Consider the following 20246-nt stretch of genomic DNA (forward strand, 5'->3'; position numbering starts at 1 on the left):
TAAAGCGCCCTCGACTTGCAATGAGCGCCCGTTATCGAAACAGCGAACGTCGCCATTTCCGCAGCCGCGCCGGCAGGGGGCGCTCTGCGAGATTTTCTTTTTTTAAAAAATCATTCGTTCGTTTCCACCCGGAGCGGTTTGAGCGTTGCCACGAGCGAGGCGGAACGAAAGGCTTCCCTCGCCCCGAGGGCGGAAGTGAGGCAGGAAGCCGGAAGCTGAGCTCGGAGGCGGCTGCGGCGGCCGGGCCGGAGCGCTTTGGCGGTTGCACCGGGGCAAGATGGCGGATCGGGAGGAGGCGCTGAGGGAGTTCGTGGCCGTGACCGGGGCCGAGGAGGAGCGAGCGCGCTTCTTCCTGGAGTCGGCGGGCGGGGATCTGCAGGTAACCCTCGGCCGGGAGGGGGCGCCCCTCGCTTCCCGGGGGGGGAGAAGAAGGGGGGGAAAGAGCAGCAGCGCCTCTCCCCCTTTCTCCTCTTAACACCCGAATGGGCCGCCTGGACTCTCTCCCTTCTCTCCTGTCCTGTCCTCCCCCATTTCCTCTCCCCCTCACCACTGCCCTCCTTCTTTTCCCCTGCCTCTCCCTCCTGCCCCCTCTTTTCCTCTCCCCTCTATCCTCCTGCCCCCACCCCTCCCCATTTCCTCTCCTCCTCACCACTGCCCTCCCTCTCTCTCCCGCCCCCTTTCCCTCCCATCTGCCCTCCCTCTTTCCCCCTACTCCTCCTTCCCTCTTTTCCTCCCCTCCCTCCTTTTCCCCTCCCCCTCCCTCCTGCCCCACACCCCTCCCCCTTTTCCTCTCCCTCTCACTACTGCCCTCCCCCTTTCCTCTCTCCTGCCCCCTCTCTCTCTCCCGCCCCCTTTCCCTCCCATCTGCCCTCCCTCTTTCCCCCTACTCCTCCTTCCCTTTTTCTCCCCTCCCTCCTTTTCCCCTCCCTCCTGCCCCACACCCCTCCCCCTTTTCCTCTCCCTCTCACTACTGCCCTCCCCCTTTCCTCTCTCCTGCCCTCCCTCTCTCCCCCTCCCCACCATCTTCCCCCGCCCCCTTTTCCCCTCCCCCTTTCCCTCGCTCCCCTCCCCACATCTTCCCCCGCCCCCTTTTCCTCCCCCCTGCCCCCCCTTTTCCTCCCCTCCCTCCTTTCCCCTCCCCCTCTCTCCTGCCCCACCCCCTGTTTCCTCTCCCCCTCACCACTGCCCTCCCCTTTTCCTCTCCTGCCCTCTCTCTTTCCCCCTGCCCTCCCCTCCTCCCTCTTTTCTCCCCCCTTCTCCCTCCACCACTTGCCCCATATCCCTCCACACACAGCTGTTCTGCCCTGGACAATGGTCCTAGTACAGAAATGCTCCCCTCCCCCTGTGGCCCCCCTCCTGTGGTCCCTCCCCCCACCTTCCTTGGCCTCTAGGACTGCCTTTCTTTCCTCCCTCCCTCTGCGGAACTCGCCTCTGCAGGTGTCCACCACCCTGGATGGCTTGGGAAAGAGGACTGAATCCATGGAGGCAGCAGTGCTTGTGGGTGCCAGTCACTGGAAAGTGTGGGAGAGTTGCTCTTGTGATAAGAGTCCCGCCTTCAGGTTTTGCAAAAAAAGGGGGGGGGCATCTGTTTGGCCTCTGTGAGAACAGGATCCTGGGCCACTGGGTCTAATCCAGCAGGGTCTTCTTATCTTCTTGGTTTGTTAAGGGTACTGCTGAGAGCTGATCGGAGACACCCGTTCCTCTCACGGAGCTACGATTCCCAGAGTGATTCAACAATCCATTTTTCTTTACTGAGGTGCTGGATTAGATGGGCTCTATTTGGTCTGATCCAGCAGGCTCTTAAGTCCTCCTTCTTTCTCCTTCATCCTCTTCTTCATGACACATCTTTCTTCTTCCCCCATATAAAACTTTATTCTCCCGTACAATATCTTCCTTCTTGTAGCAAAGTCGTTCCCTCCCGCACACTCAAGGGTCAAGACTTTTGAGTGTGTAAGATATTACCTTATTCTTTTGGCTTAGCTTCACCTTTGCTAACCTAGTGCCCTCCATATGTTTTGGGCTATGATTGCCATCAGCATGCAGGCTGCTGTGGCTGATGGGAGTTGTAGTTCAGAACTTCTGGATGGCACTAGATGGTTGAAGGCTGGCTTAGCTCTTGCCAGTGGGCTCCATTCTGCTAAAGAAGCCACTGTTTTTTGACTTGCTATGCAGTAGGATGGAGAGAAGACCTCATTGCTGCCCCTTTGTAGCCTGTCATTGCTCTTTCTTTGCTTTTTTAGAATGCTGGCTGGAAGTTGCAAGTAAATTTCTATCCCTCTTTAAAAAAAGTTCATCTTCCAGAATCCAGGTACCTTAACCAGTAGCTCCCAAATAGTGGGTCAGGGGGACCCAAGGAAAAAATATTAAATCAGTGGAAGAAAGAAAATGTATTAGTGGAAAAGCTCTTCCTTTAACTGTTGGAAGGGAGGCTGATTTTTAGTTTTCCTACTAAATAGTCAAGTAATCTGGTGTTAGGGACAGCTGGAGATGTAATACTTTGATCAGCTCAACAATTACAGCTAGGCAACTTGTGCTTCAAGTAGAACTGGTTTCCCACCTACAGCACTTTGGCTTCCAAGAAGATCCAGACTGTTCCAATTATGAAGGTGCCGCAGGCTGAGAAAGTCACAGGCTAACTGCCGGCATACTGTTTCAAACACCCATTCTGGAGCTTCCATATATTTTAGCAAGATTATAAATTTGACATTTATAGCGCAGAACAGTCTTGCTTATGAGCCCATAAACTTCAGTTTGCCCATCGGCATCTGTGTTCCACTACACTGTTTGAACCCTGGGATTGGCAAGGTATTTGCCCAGAAGGAATGGCCTCTGGTGAACAGGCACCTGATGTTTTTCAGCAAAAGTGTAATAATTTGGCACTTAATGGAGAACAGTTCCAAGTGTCTCTCTGAGAGGAGCTCTCTTTCCAATGCTTTAGGGCTACTTGACATGTTACAGCAGGTAAACGACAATTTCCCTTGCATGAACATGTTGCCAGGTAGGAATTCTGTGTGCCATGTTCCCGTATTGCATGGTGTCTTGGAATACAACATTACCGTATTTTTCGCTCTATAAGATACACTTTTCCCCTCCTAAAAAGTAAGGGGAAATGTGTGTGCGTCTTATGGAGTGAATGCAGACGGGAGGCTCTGCTCAGTGCTCCCTTTAAAGAGCCACGTGGAGCGCGTGTGTGGCTCTTGGGGGCTTTTTCCCGAGGAGGGAGAAGGGCTGCCCTTCTCCCTCCTTGGGGAAAAGCCCCCAAGAGCCACACACACACTCCGCACGCTCTTTAAAGGGAACGCGGCTCTTTGGGGAGCCGTCTGCCTTAGCCGCACACAGCCTCTTCCAGGCAGGGGGAGCCTTCATCCCGCCGCCCGGGAGAGACTGTGCGCGGCTATCCCATATGCCAGGACAGCAAGAGGCTATCCCAGAGGCCAGATCCTTCTTGCTGTTCTGGCTTATGGGATTCAGAATATTTTTTCCCTTGTTTTCCTCCTCCAAAAACTAGGTGCGTCTTATGGTCTGGTGCGTCTTATAGAGCGAAAAATATGGTATATTTTAATCAGATTCCATACTTGCTGGCTGGGGCTGATGGGAATTGCAGCAGTGAGAAGTTTGGAGAGCACCACAAACTTACCCAGGCCAAGGGAGTTTTCTGTACTTCCCCACCTACTTGGCGTGGTATATGGTACAGAAGTCATCGCAAGGTTATTGACAGTTGTCTTCTCCTTGGGTGGCACTAAGCAATGGTGCTCGCTCTCAGAAACAGCTGTGTGTCCCTCCTTTCAGATTGCCCTGGCCAGTTTCTATGAAGATGGAGGTGACGAAGACATCATCACGCTCCCACAGCCAGCTCCCAGCTCTGTTACCCGAGGCACTGCACCCAGGTGAGGTCAAACGGGCTCATATTTGAGCATGTCTAAATTGCGAGCTGGTGTGCAACTGCCAGAACTTCCTTCCCGCACAGGAACCCTGGGAAGTGTAACTTGCTGGGGAGGCCATGAGAACACCCTGCTAGGGATCTCTAGCGTTCATGGAACTGCACTTCTCACCTGCACCATACTCTGGGTCTGTTGGGCAATGGGGGTAAGCCCACAATGTGTGATCTAGGCATGCCTCTCAAGTCCTTTTTATTCTTGGGGAGGTTTCAGCACGGCAAAAAGGGTTGTAAAAACAGTTCCCTTTTGTGTTGGAGCCGAGGAAGAAGAAGCAGCGCTCTCTCCTTGTGTGCATGCGTTTTGTGGAATATTTTCTACTTTCCCACTATGGCTGCAGCCTTCCCCAACTTGGTGCCCACTAGATGCCGAGGCTGCTCTGTTGGATGTGGGGAATATGTGGGGCCCATATTCTGACATGCAGAAGGCCCCAGATTTAGTCCTATGCACCCCCAGTTAACAGGATCTAATCTGCTGAGTCTGGGAAAAGCCTGTGCTCAACGGGCCAACACTTTTCTCTTGGAGATGACTAATCATGACCTGCTTAGGAGGGATTGCATTGTGGGGATTTAAAAAAAAAATGTTACTGCCACATAATTTGGTTGGCTGCTGTTACAATTTGCATCCTCATCGTGTCAACTATTGTGTGTTAAACTGGGCGGAGGGAGGAATGGGATCGTGGAAACCGATTTTCCAGTGCTTCTCACAAAAAGATCTGGCGTGGACTCAGGTGCAGAAAGCAGACCAAACAGCAACATTTTGGGCTATCGGCCTGACCTGCTTTCACATTTCTGCTTAGTCATGCAGTCACTGAGAGAGAGAGTTTGAGCATGCTCAGTTGTCCCCCTCTCTAGCCTAGGTGTATTGTGAATTTCACATTCTTGAGGAAAGAAAGAACGAGGTAAAGGATTGCATTAGTATCCACCATGAGCCTTTGGAGCATAGCAGGCCATCTGCTAGAGTTGGGTGATACCTGGTTTTCAACTTCTTGATATATCGCCAGCTACACATCACGATATGCTGATATATCACAAAGTCTGAAATAAGGATGGAGCCACGTAGAGGCATTGGCTGGCTTCACAGTTTTTCCCTTGTGATTTTTGCATAGCACACACACACACATCGTGATTCGTAATATATTACCAGTTCAGAAATTGTGAAACCATTATCATGATACGGACTTGAAACCGGTTTTGAGCGCTACATCGCCCGGCACTAACACACGTCATGATTTGCAATATATTGCCAGATTAAAAAACTATGAAACCTGTAATGAATATAGGGGTTGCTCGTGCGTAAGTTGCCGCCACTCCTGGCTATGTTGCCTTGTTAAACCTTTTCTGTCTGGACAGCCCTTCACTTCGTGGCTGCCTCAGTCGCTAGCAGAATCCGTCAGTGGGCGTTTCTTAAACCTTTTCCAGCATAAAAGCTGTTTGACGCCAAGTCTCCTCCTACTCTCCCTGCGCGGAAGTCTTCTGCGCAGGGAGGGTGTGGGTAGCGGAGGACCCGTGCTCTCCCCGCTGGTGTCCGGCGAGGAGTCCTGGAGCCCTCTCGCCGATTCCCCCATCTGCCCCCCTTTATCCCTGGTGTTGCGCTGATTTCCTTCCCCAGCTGATGAGCTGCCTCTCTCCCTGCTGGGTCCCTCTCCAGCATCACTTGGGAGCCTTCCCTCCGCCTCTGGCTCCGATGTCAGTTCCCTGACAAAACCGTTATCACAATATGGTCTTCACACTGGTTCCAGGCACTATATTGTTATATCACCCAGCCCTACTATCTGCCTGCAGATTTCGGACTGTCTTCCGACGTTTTGACTTTCAGGAGTGCATAGAATGCCTTGAAAGTGTGGTGCGAATTGGGGTGGTGGGGTTCAGGCTCCCCAACTACAAACTCAGGAAAATGATGCTTGCTAGAAGATGATGGTCCTTTGCTTGGTGAGCAAAATTGTGGCTCCTTCTATGTCCACCTAAAACCAGTTCCCAGCCCTCTGCCACACTATACTGTGACCAAGGAGCACAGTGTGAGGATGCCAGGGCGCCACATGGTCCTATGCATGGAAATGTGGAGCCCTAGGGTGCCACCAGCCTCCATGAAGCTGCCAGTTGTGTCCTGCTACTTGGAGCCACCCTCTGGAGTGCCATGCAAGGCGGCTCCATTTTGCCTGGGTGCAAGGAGGGAGGGAGGGAGAAGAGAAAGAAGCGAAGGCGCTGCCTGGCAGGCAGGATGCCCTACTGGCGTCTCTGGCTCTCATGGCAGTTGTGCTGCGGAGGGAGAGAGTGGGCTGCCTGGTTGGGCGCTTAGAATCATATAATCTTAGAGTTGGAAGGGACCCAACGGTCATCTAGTCCAACCCCGTGCACTTGGAAGTGTGCGATGCTTGCTCCGGCCTGGGGGCGAGTGCGATACGTTGCCTGCCCCCAAAATTCTGAAATCGCTCCTGCGATTTGAAATTAAAACCACTTTCGTGCAACGTACCCCCTTTACTTCCCCCAAAGATGCAAAGTGCCCCAAGGGTACTTGGGATTGTTAGGGTTTTTATCCACCCGTGCTGCTCAGCAAGTAGCACTAGATTGTTTATATCATGTGAGTGTCTGAGAGCGTGAGATAGGAAGTCTCAGTACTGTTGCAGAGTTTAGTTTCACTTCTGTGTGCGATGCTTTTCTGTACTGCTGCTGAGAGAGCACAGACATGCTGATGGGTTCTTTGTATATAGACTGTAAATAAAGTACTCTTTCTTCTGCTATGAGATGCTTATTGCCGGTCTCTCTGAACTGAGGAAGATTTACAGCCAGAGAGCGACCACAGAGAGACACCCCAGTGTCTTGGGAAGGTGGTAGCCTTCCTAGGCGTTTTTCCAACAGGGATAAGAGCAAAACCTGCCCTCCTGTCGATGGGGTGGTGGGATGGCCTGTCCTTTACTGGCAGGAATCCATCAGGTCTGTCAGAGTTCACAAAAACGTGCTGTACTCCTTTGGTGTGGGGCATCAGTCCTTGCAAGATGGGAGATCATCCCTTATACCACACTGTCCTTAACAATGTTTGGCATTTTAGTAATCAGTTGTCATAAACATGGAGATGCGAAGGCCTGGGAGGAAACACCCGGGGAAAAATGGGGGAGGGGTACCAGGGAAAATTCGGGGGATCCCAGTTTTTCCAGATTTTTGCGCTAACTAGACTACGGTCAGCAACCTTTTTCAGCCGTGGGCCGGTCCACTATCCCTCAGACCATGTGGTGGGCTGGACTATATTTTTTTGGGTGGGGGGATGAACGAATTCCTATGCCCCACTAATAACCCAGAGATGCATTTTAAATAAAAGCATATATTCTACTCATGTAAATACACCAGGCAGGCTCCACAAATTAGCCAGAGATGCATTTTAAATAAAAGGACACATTCTACTCATGTAAAAACACGCTGATTCCTGGATCATCCGCGGGTCGGATTGAGAAAGCAATTGGGCCGCATCCGGCCCACAGGCCTTAGGTTGCCTACCCCTGAACTAGACCATCACATCTCTAGCAAGCTGCTCTGTATTAAAAAAATGTATCCTTTGGGCACCTGGTTTGCCTTCCACTCCTTGTCGTTCTGTGCTCCCCGTTAATGCTCAGTGGTGTTGGTGCTGCAGTTGCATCAGAGGAACATGGGGCGGACTCATATTGTGTCTCCTTTTGTCTCGCCAGTGACCACAGGGTGACGTCATTCCGAGACCTTGTCCATGCTCAGGAGGAGGAGGAAGAGGAGGAGGAAGGACAAAGGTTTGTTGCCGTTTGAATGCCTGACTTCCCCCCTGATTTAACGGGAAGGGAGGAGTTGGGGTGGAAAAAGTCCCTCTGGAAATGTTTTTTTTGCAGGCCCAGGCTTCTATGGAAATGTCTGCGTTGGGTGGGGGGGCCTCTCTGTTGAGGCAGCTGTTGGGAGTCCTGCTCTTGGAGGGCATGACCTCTCCTGCCATTGTTCGAAGCACTTTCATTCCAGAATCTTGCATAGTAAGTGGTCTTTCTTCCTAGGGGGAGGAGCAGGCGAGTGTATTGTTACCCTGACATGAACAGGGCTGTGTTTGCTCTGTGCCAATAGATAAATAGAAACTCTCCACCAAGCAAGGCCTAAGTCTGTGGCTTGTATGAATTGCACACCTTTTTTTCTTTCTTTCTTTCTTTCTTTCTTTCTTTCTTTCTTTCTTTCTTTCTTTCTTTCTTTCTTTCTTATTGAATAGCTTGTTCTTCTACTATTTGTGCAATTTATCCTTGTATTGCTAGTTATAAGGAAGAGCGGAGACAGCTTTGTGGGGCATTGCAGCCTCTGGGGTTCTTGATCAGCTCCCCTTCTTTGACTTCTCACTGCGCATTGACCACACAATTTCAAGTATATCTTATTTATTTATGTCATGAAATTCATACGCTGCTTGATTGTGCAAAACAACAACATAAAAGCAGTTTACAAAAAACTATAAGGCAAAATTATCAGGAAGGAAAAATAACAACAATAAGGCTTTCGGAAAATTAAAACAACAGTAGACTTATATGCAGATTAAAACTTGCATCAACTATCTTGATAACGTGAGGTCTAGGAGCTTGACCTTGAAAAGAAAAGAGAGCTCACATTCCCAGGAAGTTAAACTGAGTGCTAAGTTATGTGACTTTTCTGCAGTCACAGCACATTCTCAGCCATGGACATATCTGAGAATACCTGTGATGTGTATGTTAGGAAATGTACAGCTCCCACAGTAAAGCAATGAAAGGGAGGCACAGTCCAGGGCGTTACAAGAGCCCTCACAGATCAGACACACTGAGTTATTTAAACTACTGTGCTACACATCATAGGCATAGTCAGTAAGGGAAATGTGGGCGTTGGGGCACATAAAGCCAATTCATAATTTTCAGGATTGTCTTGTAGCAGAATGAATGAATGAAGAAAGCATTTACAGAAAGTTTAGAGCAGGGTTTCCCAGGGTCTCCAGCTGTTTTTGGACTACAATTCCCATCATCCTTGACCACTGGTCCTGCTAGCTAGGGATGATGGGAGTTGTAGTCCAAAAAGAGCTGGAGACCCAAGTCTGGGAGTGTTCAAAGCTCTTGACATACCTAGTCCTATAAGGTTGGGGTGTGTGAAGCTGAGAGAGTTCCCTTGCACAAGTGGAATTACAGGATGTGCAAACTGGAAACCACCCAAAGCTCCTAAATTGTCTCATGCCCAGGGAACTCCTCTCTCCTTTTGCCAAAGCTGCCTTTCTGTGTGTGGCCGATGATTTATATACCGTAGATTCTGGTGTATAAGAAGACTTTTTAACCCTGGAAAAGGTTAAAAACTCGGGGGTCGTCTTATACGCCGGGTATGGGTGGCGGGCTCCGCGCCGGGAGAAAGCTTTCTTCCGGCACAGAGCGGAGCCCGCCGCCCGCTGCTGCCCAGCATGTAAGACTGGGCTTATAAGACGAACCCCCAAATTGCAGCTGCCAATTTGGGGGGGCATCTAATACGCCCAGTCGCCTAATACGCCGGAATCTACGGTAATCAAGAGGAGGCTCCTGGTAAATCTGAAAGGTCACATGGGCAGATTGGATAAAATGGTGTTGGCCAGCCTATTGGGCAGGTGTGCCTGAAGTCCAATCCACAAGTGCTGTGCTAGCTGGCATTACATTATATCTGCAGCCTGCTCTCCCTCCACTTTTGGGGGCCACATGCTTCTGAATGCCAGTTGCTAAGAATCGCAGGTGGGGAGAGTTGCTTTTGCACTGGGGTCCTGCCTCTGGCCAGCTGCCCGTTGGGGCTTCTGGTTGGCCAGCGTGGGAACAGGATGTGGCACATAGCTGCAGGGTTCTTGGCCTTGCCTCTGTTCTCTACTCAGCCAGGCCAGCAGAACGGTGAAGAAAGGCCGGCTGGCGCAGAGACCTGACTCAGGGATGGGGAACCTGCAGCCTTCCAAAAGTTGTTAAGACTCCCAACTGCCAGCAGAATGGCCCAGCGGTCAGGGTTGAGAGGAGTTGCAGTCGAGCATCCCATGGGCCGCAAATTCCCCCTCCTCAGCCTCACATCTGTGCTATCCAGTCAGGTCCTCCTGCTAGTGTTCAGCTGGTCCGCAAACATTACTGCCCGTGCCACTCTGGCCCCAATGCTGCAAGTCAGCCAGAGAGTAAGAATTGCAAATGTGTATTTTTTTACTTCCTTCTTACAACCTGTTTCTTAGGCTTGGGGTGAGTGTGTGTGTGTGTGTGTGTGCTTAACCCAGTTTGAGAACAGGACTTGCTTTGGCTACAGGAGAGAGTTGAAATTATTATTATTGTTAAATTTAAAATTTCCATACTGCCCTTTATCCAAAGATCACAGAGTGATTTACAATATAAAAACACAAAAATACACACTATAATAGCAAACAAAAGCAATAATACAGTGGTACCTCTGGTTGCGAACGGGATCCATTCCAGAGGCCCGTTCACAACCTGAAAATGCAACCCGCTTCTGCGCATGCGCGTGACATCATTTTGCGCATGCGCAAGCGGCGAAACCCGGAATGGGTTACTTCCGGGTCGCCACAGGATGCAACCTGAAAACGCTTAACCTGAAGGAAACGTAACATGAGGTGTGACTGTACTTCCCTACACACACACACATACACACACACAATTTAAAGGGTCAAAGATTGTTTTAATTAGCCAAAGGCCTGGGATAAAAGGAATGTTTTTGCCTGGCATCGAAAGATATGTAACTAAATTAGCAAACATGTTTGAGCAGAGATGTGCGCACATGCCCCAGCCTTCAGTGGGTCTTCAATGGAGAGGTGTAATCTTGGGGGCCTGTTGTCTCTTCAGATTTTACGCTGGGGGCTCTGAGCGAAGCGGGCAGCAGATTGTTGGACCTCCGAGGAAGAAGAGCCCCAATGAGCTGGTTGAGGACTTGTTCCGAGGGGCCAAAGAACATGGAGCTGTGGCTGTCGACAGAGGAGCCAAGAGCCCCGGGGAAGGCAGCAGGCCAAAAGTGAGCACACCCGGGGGGGGGGATTCTGTTGAGACGAAATGTGCAGAAGGGGTCGTGTAAAGCAAGGCTGTGTTTGGCGCAGAAGTGAGACAGAGGGAGGGACTTGAATGAGGCCAGAAAGCAGCATGGATGAAGGCATGGGGAGGCGAGGAGCAGTAAGGACCGATAGTCAGGGAGGTGGAGCATAAAGCAGGGAGGAGTGTTGGAGGAGAAGTGGAAAAAAGTGAGGGCTGGAAGCTTCCAAGTAGATGGAGAGCGCAAGAAGGGGCCAGTGTGGACTCTCAGGGAAGGGAGATAAAGCAATCTCCGGGGCTTGAGAAAGATGGACTTAGCTGAGACATTCTCATCGCACTGAAAGTCGCTGTCAGCAGCATCTTCCCTCTTAAAGGCAGCTGCAGCCAGTCTCCTGTAGCCCCTTCCCTGTGGATGTTGTTCATGCAGAACTGCCTCCCTCCCCAAAAAAACTCACCCTAAAAGGAGGGCTGGCAAAATCCCACTCCACACTCACATGCCTAAATGCTTGATTCAGACGCTTGCTGATCTGAACGCTTCTCCTTTCCCTGCACAAAACCGTTGTTTAGTGGGGAAATGATAATGGCGCATTGGGTTTAATTAAAGGACGATGGATTAAGTTAGATACTGACATGGGTTGTGTGTGTGTCAGCCCTCAAACTATCTGGCCTGCCCATCCTTGGAATTTTTAGCGGAGGGGAAGCGAGAAGTATTTGCCAGGGCCGCCGAATGGAGGTTGAGATCGGAGGTGACCCATCTGCTTTTCCCCTGCTTTTTCCAGGCCTCACAGTTCCTTTCTCTCTCGCAGCCCTTTGCAGGTGGAGGGTACCGCCTGGGAGCTGCTCCCGAGGAGGAGTCTGCTTATGTTGCCCCAGAGATGAGGCAGAACGCTGCCCAGGATGTGAGTATTGCTAGGAGTAGGACTAGAGGTAGTGAGATCTGGCCAGATCCCCCTTTCCCCCATCCAGGGTTCAGTTCCTGGCTTGCTTTCTCTGGCACCTCCAGGATAGATATCTCTAGGATCAGAGATCTAGGAAAGGCCTCACTCTGCCCCCGAGTCCATAGAGAGCTGCTGCTGCTGCTGCTGCTCAGCATAGATCAGGCATGTCCAAAGTCCGTTTCGGGGGCCTAATCCGGCCCGCTGGTCGGTTTAATCTGGCCCCTGTGGCAGTTTATTTCCTGGGGTAAAACTCAAAAAAACTTCAACCCTAAAAAAACCTCAACTTTGGGGTAAAATCGTAAAAAAGCTCAACAACTTCAAACTTCAATCCTAAAAAAAGGTCAATAATTTGGTTGGCCCTCACAGCCCTTCACTTCATCAAATCTGGGCTCTTTGAAAAAAGTTTGGACACCACTAGCATATATGATGCGGAACCAGCTTTTTTTTTTTGCCATCCAGGCTCCTTCTGGGTGCATCAAACTATAATTCCCACCAACCCCAGCCAGCATGGGGCTAATGGGAGTTGTAGTCCAAAACATCTGGCAGGAACCAGATTGGCAGAGCTGAAACAGACCAATGATCTGTCTAGATATAAGGCAACTTCATATGTCCAGCCACACATTGCATACAAGGATATATGTTAGTGATTAAGTTTTAATTTATATATTTTTAAACAGTTGCTATATTTGTATTGTCCCTGCTATACCTAACTGCAAATCCAAATGTATCACTATCGTGTTTTATGACTTCCTTGATATTGTATGTGGGCTGGAACTGGTCTGTGACCGAAATAATAAATTCATCATCATATAAAACCCCTGGCTGCTTCAGAGGAGAGAGGGTGGATCGGAGCTGCGAGGTTGTGAAAGGTGGGTGTCTGAGACCCTTTCTCTTCACGCTGCTCCGAATAGCTTCATCAAGCTGCTTTCCGCCCTGCAGGGCTCCATGTGTGTTGAGCCCAAGACAGGCGGGGTGAGTTGAAGCCATTTGCACGTGGCCGAGAAAGTTCCACATCCATCTCCCTTGCTAGCTCTCTCCTCCAGCAACATTGCAAAGGCACCAGGTTAGAGAAGGCTGGCTTCCAGGGCAGCAGCTCTGGCAGGGCAAGAAGGATGAGGAGGGCTGCAATTTTTGCAGCCTGGCATGGCAACCTCACTCCCTGGTTTGAACGGGTGCAGATGTGCAGCAGTGTGGCTTCCTGGGAGAGGCACCCTGCAGGTGGTGGAAAGACTTTTGATTTTACAGGTGCACGTGGTCCTGAAGCTGTGGAAGAGTGGGTTCAGCCTGGACAGCGGAGAGCTGAGGAGCTACCAAGACCCATCCAACTCCCAGTTCCTGGAATCCATCCGCAGAGGGTAATGGCAGTGCTCTGGGATGTGGGCCAGTGTTTGGTAACTGGCTGCACCAGACATCTAATTCCCTGGGATGCTGTACTCTGCAGAAGGCTCCCTCGCTCCATCTTACCACAGAGAAAGGTAAGGCTGGCTGGTCCTTTTTCTTGAGTTGCCTCCCTCTGTTTTCCCTTGTCAGGGAGGTTCCTGTGGAGCTTCGCCGGTTGGCCCGTGGCGGACAGGTCAACTTGGACTTGGAGGACCACCGCGACGAGGATTTCACAAAACCCAGAGGTGCCTTCAGGGCTTTCACCGGGGAAGGACAGAAACTGGGCAGGTGAGGAGTCGGCATTTAAGCATTTACTTCTTGCCCGTTTTCTCTTTTGCAAAAAGGCCCAGCTGCCTCTAGTCTTCATTGAGAGAAGGACCCAAGTAAAGGTTCAAAAGGAAATTAAAGCACAGTAAGACATTAAAAACTTCCCCATGCAAGGCTGCCTTCAGGTAATGATGAGAATAGTAATTATTATGTATAATAAGTGCTGTGGAACCTTGGCTGTCGAACATAATCCGTTCCAGAAGACCGTTCGACTTCCAAAACGTTCAGCAACCAAAGGGCTGTCAGCAGTTTCTATGGTGAAAATTGAAAAACACGCCATTCGGCTTCCGAGGTGTGTTCAAAAACGGAAGCAATTACTTCCGGGTTTTCGGCATTCAGGTTCTGAAACGTTCTGCTTCCAAGACGCTCGAAAACAAAGGTTCCACTGTATTAATATTATTAATACGCCGCCCATCTGGCTGGGTTTCCCCAGCCACTCTGTGCAGCATCCAGCAGAATAGTAAAAATACAATAATTCATCAAACATTAAAAACTTCCCTAAACAGGGCTGCCTTCAGGTGTCTTCTAAAAGTCAGATAGTTGTTTATCTCCTTGACATCTGCCCTCTGCCTGGTTCCCTGTAGCTTCATTTCTCACAGTGAGGGAACCGCCAGAAGGCCCTCAGAGCTGGACCTCAGTGTCCGGGCTGAACGATGGGGGTGGAGATGCTCCTTCAGATATACTGGGCTGAGACCATTTAGGTCTTTAAAAGGTCAGCACCAACACTTTGAATTGTGCTCGGAAACGTACTGGGATCCAGTGTAGGTCTTTTAGAACCAGTGTTATATGGCCCCGGCAGCTGCTCCCAGTCACCAGTCATGTACATCATTCCTCCTTCCTTCTCCTGCAGCAATTCTGCTGCCCTTGCTTTAATAGTAAAATCTCAAATTCTATAAATATTCAGATAAGGCCAAACTGCCTAGTTTCTCTCTGCTTGTTCAGTCTACTTGTAATACGATCTGGAATGTTGAATTTAGTAGTGAGCGGCCTAAGCGCTGCGTTGCAATCTGGGCATCAGCTGTGAAGGCCTGTGCCAGAAATACACCAGCTCAGGCAGGGAGTGAGATAATCCCATTTTAGATTCCTGTTGCTTCTGTCTTCTTGGCAGAAATTGCTTCCTCATCCCTCTTTGCTGGTCAGTCTGCTGCATGCTGCTGTTAGCCAGGCCAGCAACTTCTGATCCTGAAAATTGCATGGGTGAATGTTGCAGTTGGCAAATTTATATGCGGAACCAGGTGCCTAATGCGCATTTCTTTTACTTTGGAATTTTGCCCACCTGTCCTCAAGGAAGCGTTTGAAATACTTCGCTGATTAAGGTTGCCGTGCAGTCCAAATTTAACATGGAGTAAAGCCCCGCCGAAACAAGTTGGCTGACTTGAAAGTAAATGCATTTTGGCACTTCTCCCACAGCAAACTGCAATTGTTTCCAGCTTTTAGTGGCTGCACTTTTCAGTGGTTAGAATGTTTGCGGACGTTGTTAACATAGTTGTAGCTTAGCTTCCTGGGGTGGGAGGTGTTGCGGCTGCGACTTGCCATTGGAGTGCAGGATTTATTCTCCAGAGTAGAATTAGGCGGAGAGTTTGCAAGCCAATTATTTGAATCTTCATCTTCTGTGTGCAAACCCCAACAATTCTGCCTTCAAACAGCCCAGTTGTCTTCTTGGCTTGTTCTTCCCCCACGGCCCTTCTTGTTGTTTGGTTTTGTTTTTAATTAAATTTCTATTTCGCCCTTCATCCAATGATCACATTTTCTTAAACTGTGGATAAAATAGTATGTCTACGGATGCTGATGTTGAAGGACACAATCCCCCCCCCCCTTTTTAAATTGTTTTTATTAAAAGATTTTCTTGGGTAGCAAAAGTACATACATCGTCTCTATTTTCAGATCATTTTCCCAAGTCCTTTATACAGATCAGTTATATTCGATGTGAGACATTAATGTTGTATATGGTATAAGGTTGGGGGGGAAGAGGTGGGGAGATGGGGCAGAAAGGAGTAGTAAACTTTCATTCTTTTCCATAGTGTATGTGCAAGTTGTTTGTGTCAGCGTCATGTGGGTAGGTTTGATTGACACAGTTTCTTTTTAAATTCATCCTGTATCCTCTGTTTCATTACAAAGATTCTTGCACAAGGAAAGGAAATCCAGCGCCAGATTTTGGTCCAGTCCGGTGGCTCTCTTAGAGTACAGTGGTACCTCTGGTTGCGAGCGGGATCCGTTCCGGAGACCCGTTCGCAACATGAAAAGAACGCAACCCGCAGTGGCACGTCTGCGCACACGCGGTTGCGATTTGTCGCTTCTGTGCATGCATGTGACGTCATTGTGCGCTTCTGCGCATGTGTGAGTGGCAAAACCTGGAAATAACCCTTTCTTTAGTTTCACCTGGTTCATAAATGGTTTTGACCAGTCTCGTTTTGCTTGGGTCTCCGAACCCAAATTTCAAAGGTTGATAAGTCTTCTGAAGCTGCTCCTTTATGTCCATCGAGTAACTGTGTACAGTTGCCAGGTTTATTGTCACGGGGGCCTTCATCTGTCTTGCCCAAACCTGCCACCTGCTCCACAGTGCAAACCTCTCCTCCCTCCTCCTTCCTCAGCACTGCCCCCCAGGTGATGGGCGCTGGCTCCCCGTCACAGCAAGCGGAAAACGAAGCCAAAGCCAGCTCCTCCATCACCATCGACGAGTCAGAGCCCACCACCAGCATCCAGATCCGGCTGGCAGACGGGGGGCGGCTGGTCCAGAAATTCAACCACAGTCACAGGTACCGGGGCAGAGCTTGCTGCCAGAGGGCGTTACAAATATGGGAACTTGGCTGGCATTGGTGGGTGGGTGGGAAGCCGGAAGAGGTCCAGTGCTGTGATGGTTTGTGAATGCTCTTCGCAAGAAATGCCTCTGCTCACTCAGAGATACATATATACAGTCTTTATTTTACATATGTACAGGCAGCACATCATGCATCTGAATCCTCCGGCTCAGATTCTGGGAGTGGCTTATGCCGGCTCCTTCTCCAACAGAAAAGGCGGAGAAGTTTCACATGATGACTCTCCTCCCCCCCCTTTAACCCTCTCCTTTCCCTGGCAGACAGAACAGGCATTGCCTCACTGTCTGTGCCAGAACTTCCTGAGCGGTGTTGAGGCTCTGGTTCAACATCTGAGAGCCGTCCCACCTCCTGGCTTTCTCCTCTTTCCTCAATCGTCACTTCCTGCCCCCCTCCCTCTGCCTGTTCCTGCTCCTCCCCTGCATTCTCTGGCAATACCATGACAAACGCACCTCGCTTTTCTTGCAGGATCCGCGATGTCCGACTCTTCATAGCGGACGCCAGGCCTGCCATGGCCGCCACAAGCTTTGTCCTCATGACCACTTTCCCCAACAAAGAGCTGACAGATGAGGACCAGACCCTGAAGGAAGCCAACCTACTGAATGCCGTCATCGTCCAGAGGTTAATATAAGGGAACCTGCCCGATGGCTGCCTGCCCAGGCCCTATAGCCTCCTACGGGGCAACTCTCCGGGCGGGAAGGGCAGCCTCACGGCCGCCTCGTAGTGCTGGGTTCGAAGCTCTTGCGTTGGACTCTTTAGTTGCGTTTCCCACTGTTTTGTTTTCTTTGTGCTGATCCATGGACTTTAAAAATAATAAGAATAATAATAATTAAAACCAAACACAAACTTTTTCAAAGGAGCAGCAGCTACCTGTTGTGCCTGCCACACACTCCCCCCTGGATCACTTATGGGGCAGAAAGGAGAGGTAAGGTTCAAAGGCTTCCTCCCTTCATTCCAGCTCCAGGGGTGGTAGCAGCTACAGGATCCGTCGGTGTATTAAATAAAGTGGACCCCCAAACCGGGGGGCTCCCTTCTGTGTTGCCAACCAAGTCTGTAGGGTATTTCTGTCTTGCATTTGGGTAAAAACTGTGGGCATTAGGAGGAATCCAGATCTTCCCTCCTCAAATAATCTAGCGTCCCATCTCTAGCACAATCTTGCCATCTACTCTTCTGTTCTTCCAGGCTCTCTCATAGCACCGCAAAGAGCAGAGAGGTCCCTTCACAGTGTCTTTCCGCCCATATCCTGAAAACGAGCCACTCTTAAGTGAGGGGTCTCCGAGTGCAAAGCCTGGGATGGGTGGCCCTTGGGTTTCCCCCCCTCTTTCCGGCGTGCTAAATAAAAGGAAGGGCTCGTAAAAAAGAGGAGACCCACATTTTGATCAGGATTTGAAGCCTCTTAGGTAGGGGAACGGTTTGGCTTGGAGTGTGTGACTTCATACTTCCTGACGATCAGCACGGCTGCAATCTGTCACTCATCTCAGTTTTGAATCCAGGGCTGTCGTCCTCACCTCCTCCTGTTTTTTTAAAGAAAATAATTCGTCAGCTGCCTCCCACTGTTCCTCGTTCTGTCTCCTCTGCCTTTGTTCTTTCTCAGGTCTTTCTTAGGAAGGTCTCTCCCTTGATAACACAGCAGTCTTTGCCTTTCTGGGTCCCTCCAGCTGATCCAAAACACCTGGTTCGCCCCAGGTGGCCAAAGGCTGTGACGCCGAGTGCCCCAGGGAACACACAATTTCTCCTCAATGGAAAGGGGCGCGTGCGGGAAAGTTTGGCGCAGGACGAATGTCTCCATGCCTGCGAGCCTGCTCTCAGCTCTGCTCCTCAGCTGCGGGTTTGTGCTTGAGCTCACATCCTCTGCATGGTCCCTCCTCTGTCAGGTGACGGAGAGCAGCCTTTCCACGGGAGCAGGTCTTGAGAAAAAGGAAGGCTTGGATCCAGGCCGGTCTGTCCTGCCAGCCACCTGGGTATCGCTTATCCTGCACCAGAAAGTTCAGACATGGGCATTCCCCACCAGCCACCCCTCATGGCTAATTGAATCCACACCGGATGTTGACAGTGAATTCTGTAAATTATTGTGACAAGTGTGTGAGCATTAAAAATCCAAACTGAACCCGGGACGACGTTTGCTCCTTTCTATTGCAGTGTGGAAGAGCCTCCGGTTTTGCAGCCAGCATCTGTGAGGAGGGGGGTTGGCGCAGGCAGGAGGGAGCTCAGCTTGGTTAGCAGTGTGTAGCCCAGGGGTCATCAAAGCATGCCTGGGTCAGTTCACTGCCGCGGAGCTCTCTCCGTGGGCCAGATGCATGAGTGCGCACACCTGCGATTTCTGGCATCTGTGTCTGCGCAGACGTGATTTCTGTTGCCGCAGAAACAAGTCCCCCTGCCGCACTGCGCCGGTTTAGCGCAGCACGGGCCGCTCAGTTTGGGGGCAGCTCGTGGGCCAGTACAATGAGCCCCATGGGCCGTTTGTGGCCCATGCGCCTTAGGTTGCCGACCCCTGGTCTAGCCCCTGCCCGCCACAATTGGAGCTGTGCTACTCAGCTGCGGTTGTGGGATCGCAGTCCCTCTAGGTAGAATGGGTTGCAGTCTTTGCAAGGGAGTCGTTACAAGATGCAGGAACATTCAAAAACCCCATTTCTGCTTCCAGAGTGGTGGTCCAGGCCTGAGTTATAGCAGGCGCAATAATCTTACAGGACGGGACTCCTGCACAGGCAAATGTCCCCATTCACTTCATGGGGGCGGGGGAGCTGCTTCCAGTGGAGGAAGGAACAGGGAAGGGCTCTTGCAACTGCCCTGGGTACAGGGTGGGGCAGTGTGGCAGTGGACGTTTCGTACGTATGGGGGCTGACTTCAGAAGAGAGTTGTCTGTTGGCTGGTTCTCTAGCTCAGCAAAGTGCTTGGCAGCCCTTGGTTGTCGCACTGGTTATTTTTATTATTTGTTAAATTTATATACCGTCCTTCATCCAAAGATCTCGAGGTGGTTCACAAGATGAAAGTGCAGGATAAAAGCACAAAATAAATAGCTCAAAACAAAACAACGACCCCAGCCCACTCGCAAACACATTTAAAAGGCCGTGGAATATTAATCAGCCCAAGGCCTGGTTGAAGAGAAACGTTTTTGCCTGGTGCATAAAGATGTATAATGAAGGCACCAGGCAAGTGTATCTGGGGAGAGCATCCCACAAATGGAGCCACTGCCGAAAAGGCCCTGTTGTGTTGCTGCCCTCCGGACCTCTCATAGAGGAGGTACACAAAGAACGGCCTCAGATGATGAGGACTGGGGCAATGTGCTTGTGGAATTTGAATACAGTGGTGCCTCGCAAGACGAAATTAATTCGTTCTGCGGGTTTTTTCGTCTTGCAAATTTTTCGTCTTGCAAAGCACGGTCCGTCGCAACTGCGCCTCTTCAAGCGGCTTTAAAAAAAAAGCGCAAGACGTTTTCGTCTTGCAAAGCAAGCCCATAGGGAAATTTGTCTTGCAAAGCAACTCAAAAAACGAAAAGCTCTTTCGTCTTGCGAGTTTTTCGTCTTCCGAGGCATTCGTCTTGCGGGGCACCACTGTAAAGAAGTTCTCGGTTCACCGTTGCCCTAACTCAATAATGTTACTTAAGTCTCTTTCTCAACCGAGATGTCAAAATGTCAGGAGGAGGAGGAGGAGGGGAAATGTCAAAACCAAGTTAACAGGTGCCCCACATACACTTCCCACTACAATAATTTACAGCATGGTTCACCTGTGCCTGTTTTTAGGCAGGTGGCCGTGGCCAGGTGTATTTTGCTTGGCTGTCTGCATTCCTTACTTCCTCCGAGGAGCCGATGGGCTCTCCTCACCCCCTTTTGTGGGGATAAGATGAGGAGAAGGAAAATCATCTACGCCACCT

At 50.3% G+C, this 20246-nt stretch overlaps 1 protein-coding gene across 2 annotated transcripts; it reads left to right on the forward strand.

Moving 5' to 3' along the window:
- Positions 1 to 220: 220 nt before the first annotated feature.
- Positions 221 to 18487, forward strand: NSFL1C (NSFL1 cofactor). 2 transcript variants are annotated; one of them, XM_081196560.1, is made up of 9 exons: positions 221 to 379; positions 3790 to 3887; positions 7615 to 7689; positions 10738 to 10903; positions 11697 to 11816; positions 13101 to 13210; positions 13386 to 13523; positions 16154 to 16318; positions 16844 to 18487. In XM_081196560.1, the coding sequence occupies exons 1-9, from the start codon at positions 278 to 280 to the stop codon at positions 17004 to 17006; spliced, it is 1137 nt and encodes a 378-aa protein (XP_081052686.1). In that variant the 5' UTR covers positions 221 to 277; the 3' UTR covers positions 17007 to 18487. The 2 variants fall into 2 exon arrangements, with proteins under 2 accessions (XP_081052686.1, XP_081052687.1); XM_081196561.1 differs by having other exon boundaries at positions 11724 to 11816.
- Positions 18488 to 20246: the final 1759 nt, after the last annotated feature.

The sequence above is a fragment of the Podarcis bocagei genome (genome assembly GCF_964188305.1).
Source record: "Podarcis bocagei genome assembly, chromosome: 5".
Lineage (NCBI taxonomy): Eukaryota > Metazoa > Chordata > Lepidosauria > Squamata > Lacertidae > Podarcis > Podarcis bocagei.